This window comes from Stegostoma tigrinum, chromosome 2, assembly GCF_030684315.1.
Source record: "Stegostoma tigrinum isolate sSteTig4 chromosome 2, sSteTig4.hap1, whole genome shotgun sequence".
Lineage (NCBI taxonomy): Eukaryota > Metazoa > Chordata > Chondrichthyes > Orectolobiformes > Stegostomatidae > Stegostoma > Stegostoma tigrinum.
In genome coordinates, this window is record NC_081355.1 from 88,484,628 (window position 1) to 88,500,111 (window position 15,484).

The 15,484-nt window shown below is 38.6% G+C and overlaps 1 protein-coding gene across 2 annotated transcripts in view; it reads left to right on the top strand.

The window, feature by feature from the left end:
* The window catches only part of mtrr (5-methyltetrahydrofolate-homocysteine methyltransferase reductase), a 72,771-nt gene extending 69,149 nt beyond the window's left edge, over positions 1–3,622 (top strand). For both annotated transcript variants that reach the window (XM_048523381.2, XM_048523390.2), the window contains exon 15: positions 2,446–3,622. In XM_048523381.2, the coding sequence (XP_048379338.1) occupies positions 2,446–2,590 (145 nt within the window). In that variant the 3' untranslated portion in view covers positions 2,591–3,622. The remainder of the gene's footprint in view (positions 1–2,445) is intronic.
* Positions 3,623–15,484: the final 11,862 nt, after the last annotated feature.

Genomic DNA, 15,484 nt, shown 5'->3' on the forward strand with positions numbered 1-15,484 from the left:
CTGGGAGTAAGGTGGACCCCATGTACAGCTCTTGCTATATGTTTGATATAAATGCTTTAAGCATGGGAGATACTTTGTCATGTTTTTAATGTTTCTGTTTTGAGGGGAAGGGCGATCAAAGATGTACAAAATGGATTTTAAACAAACACTTTACAATGGGTTGGGCAGAATTCTGCTGAAGTTCACCACCCACAATATAATAGCTTCCCAAAAACCTATAATTTGAGAGATTATTGCCAAACCACTGCCAACCACCAATCAGATGGTATTATGAAAGCAAAAGCTTTAAATTTAGGAGATCATATGCAGTAAAGACCATTTGTTTAGTTTAGAGAGTGCTGTACAATGTTCAGGCTTTCACTGTAATTTAAGAGGAACAGTCAGATCTCTCATAATGACTGTGTGCAAATGACCTGCTTCCAAGGTGGCTGCATCAAATGTGCAACGCCAGTGCTGGACAGAGTTAAATCGCCACAGTGCAAGAGAACTACGTTATAAGGGGTTTAAGCCCCTTTTGCAATTACCATTGCTGACGGCATGTCAGTTTACCTGTTCTCTTGCTGGTGTGCAGGTGGGAAGAGAAACTCTTCCAGGGGAAGACAATATTGTGATCTTCTCCCACAAGTAGACTCTGTGAACAGGAAAAAGCAAATTTTATTTGCGGAGGTGGCTATATCCTATGTTCTACGCCAATAAAAATACATAATAGGTTAGTTTGGTCAAATAGTGCATACTGGTTGGTTTGATTTGATTTATAATTGTGACATGTACTTGGGTAAAGTGAAATTGCTTTTGTTTCACTTGTGGTCCAGGTAGATCATACCATACGAAAGGGTAATGGGACAGAGCGAAGAAAAGTGTTATGGCTGCAGAGAAGGTGCACAGAGGGCATTTGTACATGGGTGCTGAGCTAATGAGACATGGCTACTTGAAAGTCTAGTTTTACTGCACAGTGTTTGAATAATGATAACATTTGTTAACACAGTATAACATCCCAGGCACGCTATAGATATATTATTAGATGTAATTTGACATCAGAAATATTGGACACAAATGACAAGTCAGTTTTTCTTTTTGGAGGGTAAACTTTTAGAATTATTTCTTCAGAAGTGATGGCAAGTACTTTACTATTATGTACTTGTTTGGTCAGATTTGCTAAATTTTCTTAACATTCATTTTGTGGAATGTGTGTGTTGCTGGCTGGCCAGCATTTACTGCCCGCCCCTGGTTGCCCTTGAGAAGCTGGTGGTGAGCTGCCTTCTTGAATCACCACAGTCCACCTGCTGTGGGTTGACCCACAAAGCCATTGGGGGGGAACTCTAGGATTTTGACCCAGTGACCATGAAGGAATGGCGATATATTTCCAAATCAGGATGGTGAGTGCCTTGGAGGGGAACTTGAAGGTGGCAGTGTTCTCATATATCTATTGCCCTTGTCCTTCGAGATGAAAGTTGTCATGGGTTTGGAAAGTGCTATTTGAGGATCTTTGAATTTCTGCAGTGCATCTTGTAGATAATACACACTGGTTTTACTGAGCATCGGTGGTGAAGGGAGTGAATGCCTATAGGTATGGTGCCAATCAAGTGGGCTGCTTTTCCCTGGATGGTGTGAAGTTTCTTGAATGTTGTTGGGGCTGCACTCATCCAAACAAATGGGGAGTTTTCCATCACACTCCTGACTTGTGCCTTTGTAGATGGTGGACAGGCTTTGAGGAGTCAGGAGGTGAGTTACTTGCCACAGTATTCCTAGTTTCTAACCTGCTCTTGTATGTGGTGAGTCCAATCTGAGTTTCTGGTTAATGATAACCCGCAGGGTGTTGACAGTGGGGGATTCATTGATGGTAACACCACTGAATATCAAGGGGTGATGGCTAGATTGTGTCTCTTATTTTGCATTTATGTGGCGCGAATGCCACTTGCCACTGGTCTGGATGTATCTGAGCAGATTGGTTTAAAATATCTATATGGAGATATATATCGGGGTTCAAAGAGTTTGCAGCAATGACAGCCTTTGTGGATGATGTGTACACTATTGAAAGTTGGGAAGCAAAGCAGTAATTCCACCTCTCGGGTGCAGCCAATGTGAACGTTAGTTGTAAATTCCTTTCAGGTTTGTTATACTGCCTGCAGTTTGTACCATTGTACCACACCCTAGTGTTATTTTCATTTCAATTTTCAAAATGGATATTGATATTGCTCTTTTTCATGAGATTGTAAACACTTTTTTTGTCATTTTTAAAAATATTTTACACTGAATTTGATTGAAATCGTTCATTGGTTCTGACCTCAATCTGCTTCTTTAATGCCTCAACTGTACACAGAACATCTTTGTCTTCCAAGTATTGCCTATCTGCAATTTGGATTTTGAGATCTAGAAGAAAAGGGCTTATATCTGAGAATATTGTAAGTGCTCCTTTACTGACTTTTTGTTTTTGCTGTTAAATAGAGATGGCAAGAATATGGCTAAAGACGTAGCCAGTTCTCTGACTGAGATTGTATCAGAAAAGCTGGGCGTGGATACTTTGGTTGCCATGAAAGTTTTGGCCGACTTGCGTGAAGAGAAACGTTACCTACAGGATGTCTGGAGCTAACTGCAATTGGAAGGGAAAATATAAATTGAAAACAACATATATTCACAGGAATTACTAATCAGTTTTAAATGCTAATTGTTTGAAGGAATGTTAGAAAAATGTCCTTAGTAGCCAAAGTGCTTGTGGAATTTGTTTTGGATAGTTGGCGCTACCCCTTGTCAAAGACAGTGAACTGATAGTCTTAATTTGAGAAACTTTGCTCTGATGTTATTGTGAAACAAATTACCAGAAGTGGTCCCAACATCTCTTCAAAATCAGCTTTTAAAAAGCTCTGACATTATTAAGTGTCAATTGGAATTTTTGCTATGTGAATTTTGAGCTTTTGGATGAAAACTAATAACCCATCAAGCTAACACTTTATTTGTTTTAACTTTGTAATATTTTTACTAAAGTATTGTAAATGCATTTATTTATGTGATTTTTAAATTATGCCTTTTAAAATGTCCTCAAGTTTGAGATACACATGTGATTGAAGGTTCCATGGAACTCCTGTTAAGTCAAATCTTATCACAGAGATTTGCTCCAACTGTCAGCATTTTGAGCACTTCTACACTTGTTAGGCAAATCACAAGTTTGTAAGATTTCTTAGACTTAGCAATGGTGCGCTGCATTTTGTTACCTTGTTTGCTGACATTATTTGTTGTCCTGCTGTTTTTCTGCTTTTGGGCACCAAACTATTTTTATTCATTATATAAGGATATGTTGTGGGAATTCATCTCTGTGGCAATGGGAATAGCACTGTCTTTTGTGATTACTGGAACTGCAGCCTTTTTGACACTGAGCAAAGGTAATATGTTCTGTATATTGCATTAGCTTTTTAGTGGCTTAGTGCAAAGATTTTCTATTCATTCTTGAATACTGTGCTGCAGTAGAACACTGGGACAAGGCTAAACTGCAAACATTTTATTGGTCCTCTGAATGTTGATCAAAGCACTAATCTTTTGCCCTGGCTTCCTGTTCTGTTAGCTATTTTATTTAAATTCTGGGTTTATGTTCCTGTGTGTTCATCTCTTAACACAGATTACTTTTTTCCTCGATAATAAAATGTGAGGCTGGATGAACACAGCAGGCCAAGCAGCATCTCAGGAGATGCTGCTTGGCCTGCTGTGTTCATCCAGCCTCACATTTTATTATCTTGGAATCTCCAGCATCTGCAGTTCCCATTATCTCTGTTACTTTTTTCCTCTCTGAGTGTGCATGTTATTTGGTTATTCTTACATGTTTGGTTATTCTTTTATATGCAAAGATTGTCAATTTTCAATTATTTTCAGGTTTGAATATGCCAGCAGATTCTGCACATAGATTTTTTTTAAAAAAACATGTGACTTCACTTCTTTTTAATATTGTTATCATTTGGATGCAGTGAGACTACAACGACTAAACAATTTGAACAATGTGATGTATAACCAGCTGAGGAGAAACCAAAACATCTTTGGACAATCTTTTTACAGATTGTGGTTGGATTTGCAACATTTTTACTGCAGACGCAGTATAAAATTGAAACTGGGTGTGACCCAAATTTTGCAGTCATGAAAAGAAAAGTTACTGCCCATTGACTGTGCTACCTGCAGATCTTTAGATTTTTGATCCACGATTTACTGTTTACTAACAACTTATCTGATCCACCTGGACACCCTTTGCGGGGCGATGGGACAGGGCAGACAGCAGTATGGCTCCTCAAGCATCAAACAAAGGATCTTCACTGAGACAGTTAGGAGGAAGCTTTAACCACAAACAGGCTGGTGTGTTCAAGTTAGTCCTATTGGGGTGAAATCTTTTTAAAAAAAAAAATCCAGTTGCCGGCTGACCTCCCACCAGTTCATCTCCAGCTTTACTGGAGATGGCATGTTGGACAAATGTCTTACCTGCTGCAGGAATTGGGGTGTCATTTTGAAAACCTTCCAGCCTTATTCCTTTTTAAGTTTTATTACTTTATGAATAGTCAGTTTCTCGGTCCATAGGGGACCTGGCAGCTAATCCCAGTTTTGAAGGAGGGTCTGAATTTCTGCAAAAATTTCTGTTTTTATATCAGATCTCCAGCATCTGCAGTTCATTTTATTTAATCCAGCTGGGAACAGGTTATATCCAGGAATAAAGTTCTGTTAAACCAATCGGCCGAGCCCTGCGTGCTTATCTGTACATCCCCATGATCAGGCATTTCTTTGTTCTGCCAGTCTCCACAGTTTCCTTCCCCCAGCGTACAGTTTTGTTCCTGTACCTATGGATTAAGACAGTTTTCCTTTGTCCTTGTGCTTCTGATGATATGCTTCTGGCCAATTTGAAGAGGGAGCCTGTCTGTGATAATGACACTATGCACAATGGAGTTAAAACCCTGTAATTGTGTGGGGAGACTCAACTTGCAGATTCCTTAGCCCTTACTGAGTAGTTTCCATATATGCACCAACTTCTGCTTGAAAAAGTTACTCCTCAGGCCCTTTTTTAAATCCTTCCCCTCTCACTTTAACCTATGCCATCTAGTTTTGGACTCCCCACCCTAGAACAAAGACCTTGGCTCTTCACCACATTCATGCCCCTCATGATTTTATAAGCCTGCATAAAGTCACCCTTCAGCCTCTGATCTAGCGGGGGAAAGGAAAGCCCCAGCGTATTCATCCTCTTCCTGTCAGTCAAACCCTGCACTTCTAGCAAATCCTTGTAAATCTTTTCTGCACCCTTTCAAGTTTAACAGCATCTTCCCTGTAGAAGGGCAACCAGAATGGTATGCAGTATTCTAAAAGAAGCCTCACCAATGTCCTGTACAGCCACAATGTGACATCCCAACTCCTATACCCAATGCTCTTACCAATGAAGGCATGCCAAATGCCTCCTTTTATCTGCAACTCCACGTTCAAGGAACTATGCACCTGCACCCTTAGGTCGCTTTGTTTAGCAACACTCCCCAGGACCCTATCATTAACTGTGTAAGTACTGCACCTTGTTTTACCAAAACACACCACCTCACATTTATCTTATCTAAACTCTATCTGTCACTCGTTGGCCCATCTGATGTTTTAAAAATAATGGTGGATAGGAGAGAATCATGGCTGTGACAGCTGCACTTGGTTTTGACATTTTTTTTAGCACTCAGCTGGATTTGAGGAAGAAATTGCTGTTTTTATGTTTTTCATGTTTTTGGAACTTTTAAAATAAAGACCAAAAACAAAAATAAGTTGAAAGGGAGGGTTTCAGGAAAGTGACGATGTTGCAAGGTTGGAGGCTGAAAAATTGCATAAAGCTCAGAGACCAATTTTTTTAAATGAAGCAGCTAACCAAGATAGCTCCACATCTTTGGTTTCATGGCAGTCTGGCTAGAGAATCAGCACCTTTGATGTGAGCTTTATGCAGCAGTGGAGAAGGTGGTTCCTGCCATTTCCTCGATTTCTTACCCATGTGCTGTGAATTTGAAGGAAGATGGACTTTGCCTTAGTTTTTTTTATATATGATTTCTGTTTTGAAATAGGTACTGGTTGTAAGGTGACTTAAACACCTTTTTACCAGATTTCTGTACAAATACGAATGACGACAAATTAGAATTCTATTCTAGCTGTCAGACCAAGAAATTGCACAAGGACTCTGGAGGTCAGGTTTCATTGAAATAACAAACAATTGTGCAGTTTCTTAAATGCCACAAAATGATTCATGTAGGAAGTGATCAGCAGCAGGTAATAGAATTGAAAACATTTTCTTCACTGTTTTGTTATTTGTAAATAGTATTGAATATTAATCTTGTATTCTTCTTCTGGTCCTACCTCATTGGAGCCCTGGCTTAATGTCTGAAATCTGGGCCATGACTCAGAGCTTAGCCACTCCCCCACTCTAGATCTTGTTGGCACCCTCCAGTTGCCCTCTCTGTTGTAGTGTCTGCCACTTTATAAGAGATGCTCACCTGAAACACATTTCCAATAGGAATTTGGTATGCACTTTATGGGTGCCATTTTTGGCCTGAGGGATTGTCATTGTGCTGCTATTTCTAGACTTCTGAGTGCAGCGCTGGGGAGTGGGCCTGCTCTATAGTCTAGTAACCAAGGAATATGAAATGGTGTCAGTAGATGCTTATGAATATAATTGGAAGCTGAGGTACTGGTACAACATAACTTACAATTCCTGAGTTAATTTGATTCTTCAGTAAGATTTTCCAGACCTTTTTTTGCCTCCTTTCCTGTGGCATAGTGACATTTTCTGTCTTTGGTATAATAAATTATATTGTCAAAAACATTAAAAGTTTTTTGAAATATGAGGACACTTTATATTTTAAGAAAAATTTAAATTATTTATAGTGTAATATGCTAAAGATAATGATAGAATTGTTCCTTTTAAATAAAAAAGCAACTTCCAAATAAAATGTCATTCATTCAGTGTTTATCATTATTGTCTTTTTCTAAACTCATTGGGATGCAGAGTTGCTGATTAAGCCAGCATTTATTACCCATTTATTATTGCTCTTGAGTACAGTTGCAAGTCAGCCACATTATTGAAAGTCTGGAGTCACATGTAGATCAGACCAGACAAAGGTGGCAAATCTCTTTTCATTTGTTAGTTGTTGCTGAAACCCTTATTTGTACCCTGTGTACAATCCAACTCAACAGACTCCTGAGTTTAAAAACCAGGCAGGAAAACACACTGACACTTCATCAGAGGCTACACTGATGATGTTACTCAGCAGGGTAATGAAACGTCTGCGGAACAACAAACCAGCTCGGCCAGCCAACCAACCTCAATACCTTTGTTATCTGTACACTCCTATTCCAATATACTATTGTTTCACGTTCTGTTCTCCATAAACTTGAAGTTCTCCAAACCTTTGCTGCTTATGACATTAATTTGCATGGAAACTCATTCACCTGACACCCCTGTGCTCACTGACCTGCGTTAGCTCCTGGTCTGGCAACTTATTGATTTTAAAATACTCCCCTATTTCGAATGCCTTCGTGGCTTGACCCAACCTCTGTATCCTGCACCAGTCTTACAACTATCCAATATATCTGTGCTTCACTAATTCTTGTTGCATGCGCACCCCCAATGTTAATTGCTTTGCTAATGTTAGCTGTTGCCTGGATTCTAAACTGTGAGAAAATCACTTTTCCCAGTCCCTGCTATTCTTCTGACCCTGCAACAAAAAATCTCTCCTTTCTTACAATAGTTGAAACGTATCAGTTTAATCAAGCTTTTGATCATGTGAGCTAATATTTTGGTTATATAGTTCGGTCTTGTACATTTGTATTATAATGTTCTTCACATAATTTAGTGTCATAGACTGTTTAATATTTTCCACGTGTTTGGGGGAGGGGTGGGAGAGAAATTGTTCTTATCAAGTCAATCCTAATAATCTTCTGTGTAGTATTTTTTCAGTTAGCATTGATGGGTCCTGATAAACTTGTTTAAGTTAACTTATGAACAGCTGCTGTTAAAGTGAATTTGAGTTTCAGCTGTGATGCTAATCCAGGAGATGATGCATTTCTACTTAAGACACCTATTGCTGATAACAGGGGTTAGCTACAAACATGCACTAGACACACAAATCCAGCAAATTAATGCCTTTTAATAATGTGCTTTCATCCTTCCCAAATGCCTAACTTCCTTCTTTATTCCTCATCTTTGATAAATAAAATTTCTCAAACATGATTTCCCTTTCACAGTAACATGTTAAGTAATTGCATGATCTGTAATATGATTTTTCTGAATGCTTAGCTACCTCCTTTAATAATGGATTCTTTAATTTTCCCCAAAGACTTGGGCTAACTGGCTGACAGTTTCCTGCCTTTCAATTCCCTCCTTCCTGAATTGTTTATATTGCAGTTTTCTATTTTGCCAAGACCAATCCAGAACCTGGAGACTTTTCAGAATTTTACATCTAATTTCTTTAAAACCAGAGGTCTCTCTGGCTGGGGAGACTTGTCAGTCTTCAGGGTCATTAGTGTTCCTAGTTTTTTTTATCGCGTGACTGTTGTTTTAATGACCAACTTCCCTTTTGAAGGTTAAATTTCCACTGTGTTCTTTTGAGCATTGTGAAGAAAAATACAAAACACCTCTTTTACCTTGATTCTTTGTTTAATTGTGCAGCCTTCCCCTTTAAGGGACCACTTTATTTCGCCGACAGTTTTTTTTCTTCTATTTGCCTGGATAGAAATTTACTCGCTGTTTTTATATTTTTTTTTACTAGTTTTCTCAATTAATTTCTCCCTTTTATAAAGTGGCCTTTTGCTGTTTTTTTAAAAAAATGTTTCCATGTTTGGCCCTACCAATTTCTTGTCCTCCAAAACACCAACCTTGTCCTCTGTTCATTACACCATAACTGTTGCCAGCCTCACAGCCACTTCACATACATCCTGATGTTCAGCTTGGCAAACTCAAACATAGTGCATTTCAACCCACTGCCACTCTGTCATCTCTTGCAAAAAAAGGTGGCACAATGCAGAGCTTAACTGGGATGGGGGTTGTGGGGTGTCATAGACCAAAACATTTCCTAAACGTTTGTTCTCCATATCATGGGGCCAGCTAGAAATGTTCAGGATGACAGAATGGTCGTGCCTTATGTTCCTTCTCAATTCAACCTGCTCTTGCTCTCTGGTACGACGAGCAAGATGGTGATGCTGTCAACATGGACAAATTATTTTGCACATCACACCTTCTGTCAGCCTACTGTACACCTTTTTTGGAGGCTGTTTGGTGTTGGAGACAGCAAATGGTGAGAATGAGCTGCAACCAGTTAAGAGGTAATTGATGGCCTACCGGCTGGAAAGTAAGGTTGTGGGTAGTCTCTGCCTCAGGAGACTCAGAAATGAATCTTGATGTAGGAGAGTACTTGATATGTACTTACATAGAGATGCCAAGTGCAGTGCCTGGTCTTCCAGCCTCATGTCACTCAGTCAGGAGTCTGGCCTCAAGTTGGCAAGGGTATTGTGCAGCATTTGTCCTGTTCACTCTCCACTCATTGCAGCTGTTGTGCAGCAGGCCCTGCGGCACTGGCACTGCAGCCTCCAGACCTCTTTAGGCTTTTGTGTGGACAGCTAACCAAACCCTCTGCCCACTCTGTGATAATGCCAAATCCAGGAAATCATCACAGCACACCCAGAAATTTAAATTGATATTCCCTGCACACTGGCTGCCAGGGCCTTTTAAAGAACATTAGTATCAGGCCCCTCATGTAGGAGAAGGCTTGATGATTTGGGAACGATTTACTATTTCAACATATTATAAATATAAATGTCCTTTGACTTCTTGGACCATGTAACATCCTGTTGCAATCCTATTCTGAATAGTTTCAAATTGCTTGGAATGTCTTTAAAAAATATTTTGTCATTACAAGCTTATTGAGCACAAAACATACGGTATTGAAAACCCTCAAATGAATGCAGTAAGATCTTCACCAAATACTGTTATTCTCTCAATGAGTGACCCTGAGAATTCCATTAGTAATGCATAGACTGCTGTTCTGTCTGTGTGTTTTAAGATAGGGGAAAAAAAACAACGGATGAGAACCTCTTCCAGTATCTTTTAATCTGCTTTATTATTCAAACCCCAGTTTTTCCTTCCTGTGGTTGGCAATCTGTTTTTCTTGAAAAGGTATCAAATGATAGCTCATTAATCTTTCTCGGAAATAAATGTGTTCTATGACAATGGGAGCACATTATTCAAATGGAATTGAAATAGCTCTATCTTGAATTAATTTCTGAAATAGTTATTCCACAGTGAGAGATGCCACAATATTATGTACAAATTAATTAGTTATTGTCTTTGTTTAAAATGCTCACATCTGTTCATTAAACAATTCTTTTAAATGTTTTTATTAGACTCATAGAGCTTAACTGGTATTTCTGGCAGTTATGCCTTTTTTAATTAGATTTGCTGACTAGTGTATGGTTTTTAAGTCCTTTATTGAGTTGATTACGATTAGCAAAATGCTATTTTGATGTTCAAATCGTGAATGACCGAGAAGATTTATAATGAATACAGAAATAGGAGCTAGAGTACATGCTCATGCAAATATCAGGTTTTTTTGAAACCATGTTTGGGCCAAATATCATGGCATCAATATCTACATAAGTTGCTGGGTTTTTTTGAGAAATTGCTATCAGTGCTTGATTTGGTGCAGTAAAAAAGTAAAACAGACAACTTTGAAAAAATTGTATTAATTCTCTAACATTTGTATGATCTAACATTACACACACAATAAAATGTTGGATGAAATATTTATTGTGTGTGTGCATACTTCATATTGAAATCCTTCAAAATCGCTGAATAATTCAGCCCAACGTAAAAAGAGAAGTTGCTGGAAAAGCTCAGCAGGTCTGTCAGCACTGTGAAGAAAAGGAGTCACAGTTAATGTTTTGGGTCCTCGGAACACAATTAAATCTGCTTTTACCTTGCAGATGATGCCAGATCTGCTGACCTTTTCCAGCAGCTTCAGTTTGTGTTCCTAATTTACAGCATCCACAGTTCTTTCAGTTTTTAAAAACAGCCAAATAGCTTGGTTGTTCAACATTAAATGGATTTATTGTTGTACTAGAAATTTCAGAAAATTCTGCCCATAAATAATCTTTTGGTTGGCTTTTGAATTGGCACCAGTTTTTTTGGGTTCTGGAGAATTTGGCATGGTAACAACCTATTGATTTTGTTCCTGGACAGGTGACTACAGCCTTGCGTGTGGACAATGAAGCAGAAATATCCGACCTATAGAAAGAAACCATCTGTCTATCTGCATCTTTTTAATTAATTCATAGAAAGAGGGTGTCGCTGGTAAGCCAGCATTTATTGCCCATCCCAGAGCGCAGTTAAGAGTCAACCACTTTTGTGTGTGTCTGGACTCTCATGTAGGCCAGCTGAGGTAGGGATGGTAGTTGCCTTCTCTAAAGGATATTAGTGAACCAGATGGGTTTTTCCAACAATCAATCATGACTTCATGGCCATCATTAAACTCTTAATTCTACCCCTTCTCTTCTGTGCCTTTGTCTCTCTCTCTCTCTCTCTCTCGTATGGGGAAGTTTTTTTTAAACAACCTAATAGTTTGTTACTTCCCTCACATCTTTCCTTTGTAAGCTGCATTCTATGTAAATCTCCTGTTAAAAGCAAAATGAAAAAAACACTTTCTGAGATCCTGAAAGAGCAAATTGTCAAGTAGTGATTGAAAGAGTAAGGATCAGTATATCCGTACTATTGTGTCAGCAGAGAATTGAAAGGACGCGAAAGAAAACAACTCATTAATGGCTGTCACTTGAACTGGTGTTATCAAACTGTGTTTCTCTAATTTGTTCTGACCACATTCCATTATCAAGTCTGTCTTTGTTTTCTAAGTATGGTGGGAAACTTCACCTCTTTTAAAAATGAAGTTACAGATTAGTAATTCGACATGTTTATTTTATGCCATTGGTTTGAAAGTTTGATCACTAGAAATAGTTATTGTCTTGTTTATGAAAAAAATGCATTTTTTTAACCTGAATTGGATATTTGGGTAGAAATGGATGATTTGATGGCTTAATCAAAATTTTACATTTATGATGACTCTGGAAATCCAGCCCGCTTATTGCTAATGTGCAACTCAAGTGAGTTGTGGCAAAGTTTGGAGGTTCACAGGGATTTTGAAACAAAGACAGTGAAATATTGGATGTGGATTCAGGGTAAGTGTGAAAGGATCAAAAGAAATTCCAGGTTTTGTACTTGAAAAAAAATTGCACAACAAGCTGCTAAAACCTTCCTGTAATTGGAAGTAATATCTCTCACTGACTTTAAAAACTCAAAGGATAGGTTTATTAAATTAGCAAGTAATTTGGGAATGAAACTGCCTACCAGGGCTAAGAAAGCGAAGATAATTGAAAACCAGGATGGAACCTGAGTTTAATAGAACTACAGGAAAAACCAGGTACTCGAGTACCTGGGCAACACAGTGGCTCAGTGATTAGCTCTGCTGCCTCACGGTGTCAGGGACCTGGGTTCAATTCCACCCTTGAGTGACTGGATAAAGTTAGCATGTTCTCCCCAAAGTCTGTGTGAGTTTCTTCCAGGTGATCTCATTTCCTCCCACAATCCAAAGATGTACAGCATAGGTGGATTGACAATGCAAAATTGCTCATGATGTTTAGGGATATGTCGGCCGGGTGAATTAGGCATAGGAGATGCAGAGTTACAGGGATATGGTTAGGGGGGGTGGCCCTGACTGGGATACACTTCTGAGGGCCAATGTGCCAAATGGTCTGCTTCCACACTGTCAGCCTTCTCTGATTCAACACATCAGAATCAGTTCTTACTGAATTAAGCAACTTAAATATAGGACAAGCTAGAGATATGCGAGAAAGACCAAGTATTTAGGAAAGTAGAATTAGAATTACCAAAGCAAACTGAAGAGAGATGGAGAGAGAGAGAAGGTGAAAGAAGAGTATAAACTTAAAATGATGCAGTTAAGAAACATCTGATATAGGCTCAAATGTGGTAAGCCCTAGTCATAAATACTTCTTTACTGGTCATGGTTAAGATTTTCTTAGTCTTACCAAAATTTAGATGAAAAGGATTTGGAAGCTTTTTTGTCATTTGAGGGGGAAACAAAAGGCAACTACATGAGGGCTGAAAGAAAATTGGGCACTGCCTGTGGCAGAGCAAATTAACCGCTCAACCACAGGAAATTTGTGCAGTTATCGGAGGAGGTTTCTACGTCAAATAGCCTATTCTGAGACAATATGAGTTAGTCCCTGAAGCATATAGACTTTTACTTTTTTGAAATTTAACAAACCTACATTCAATGTGACAATGTTAAGTGAAGTAATTTTGACAGGCGGACACATGCATCAGAAGTTGGAACTACATATAAAGCTCTGAGATAATCTCTTGGAAGAATTTAAAAACTCACCGCATCTTGAAGACCAAAAGATTGCAACTGCCAGACCAGCAGCAGTTATAGCTGACAATGATGTACTGATTCATAAAACAAAACTTTTTCTTTTGTTACCTCTATAAATTTGAGAAGGATAGGAAACAAGTGAGGGAAAGGAAGGCAAGTAGCCACGATAAAGATGATGATGGGCAAAGGAATGACTCCAGATCAAAAAGCAAGATATTGAGAGTGGAGGCAAAAATCGAAAGCTGAAGTGCTTCCATTGCAATAAAGTGGGCACCTTTGTTTAAAATGCTGAAGCTGGAGGAGGCCCTGGGACTTATTGGGGATTGTAACGATAAGTCTGAAAAGGGAACTCTGCACGGAAATACTGCTGTGACAGCAGGAGAGGTAAATAAGGTAGGTGAAAGATCAAAAGGGTTTTTGTGAAAAGGGAAGATAACCCCTTATTCTTCAGATGCTGCAGCTGAATCCACAACTGTTTTAAAGCGTACAAGAGCTACTTGAACTCTTGCTGGAGAGGGACACCGCTTTCCCTCCTAAGAGTGAAATGAAAGCCAAAGTGTGAATGAATGGGTTAAATGGAGAGTATATCCAAGTTCCGTTGTTCAAAGTACAATTGGAATGTGAATATTGTCTGGAATAGTGTTGGTAGGAGTTGAGAAATTGCCTATGGACAGAGTTGACTTGCTTCTGGGTAATGATTTAGTTGAAGCAAAAGTTATAATTTGACTCAGTTGCAGAAAGGTTGAATGAGGTTAAAGGGATGGAAAATTGCACAAACATGTTGTTACATGTTCTTCCTGCATATATGGTGAGCAGAGCAAAAGGTAATCAAAATCCATTAACTGAGGTCACGTAATAACGCAAGCAGATGTTAGTTAAATATGGTTTTAATTCATAGGAAGTACTTAGCATGCCTTCATTAATTAAGGCTCAAAAGCAGATCTGGAGTTAAGCGAATATCTACAGTCAGCTTACACAGACTTGAAGCTATAGGAGTTCCAGAGAGTATTACATTAAAAGTTGAGTTCTGATGAGAAAATGGAGACATCTTCACAGACCCAGGGCTAAGGAATGGATTGTTGTTCGTCAGTTACTGATGTAGCCTTGATATTGTAATGACATGTTGCACGTGGCATATGAAATTCCAATGAAGGTACGTAAGAATATAGAAAACCCAAGCATTGATAAGTTGGCATTTTACAGACCAAGACCTCATATGGATATAACGCAGCATGGTTATATGTGTCATACATGTCAGGTAGTAGGAACACTTCAACATAAAATTAAACCAACACTTTTCAAAAACTGGTAAGGATATTAAAAACCATTCAGTTGCTTGTGGGCAGATTACCTCAAACAAAAGCAGGACCTTAGTAGATCCTTATAATTATGGGTATGACAATACTATTTCCGGAGGCTGTTTCTTTGAGACAATTACAGTTTTGTTCAAAGTGATTGTAATTTAAAAATTAATTATCACTGGAAGGAAAGTTTGGTTCATGCAGAGGCAGTATTATGCAATTAGTTAACCTCTCTAATTGTGGTAAAGAAATCACTGGTTTGTTTGAAGTGATAGATAAAAGCCTGAATCTAAAATTCTGATCAAGAAATGTGCACTACTGTTATTAAAAGAACAAAAGACTGACAAAAGTTTGTTCAGTTGGAAGAATAAGATACAAATGTTCAGTGTTCTGTAGCAGATTTATCAATATCGTCAGATTTACATTTTGAACTCAGCTCAAGAAATAGTCATTCTTTTCCCAGTGTGCAGGGGAATAAGAAAATTGAGGTAAATTCTGTGTAATTTAGTTAATACCAGAGGGCATTTTTTAATAGCATCCACAGTGGCATCATGTCCAGATCTGTGGTCTGGAAATGACAATTTTTAAAAAATTCGTTGGATCAGGGCATCACTGGCTAGGCTAGTATTTTATTGTCCATTCCTAATTACCCAGAGGGCAGTTAAGAGTGAACCTCATTGCTGTAGGTTTAGAGTCACCTGTTGGCCAGACCAGGCAAGATTAGCTGTATCCTTCCCGAAAGGACATTAGTGAACTAGGTGAGTT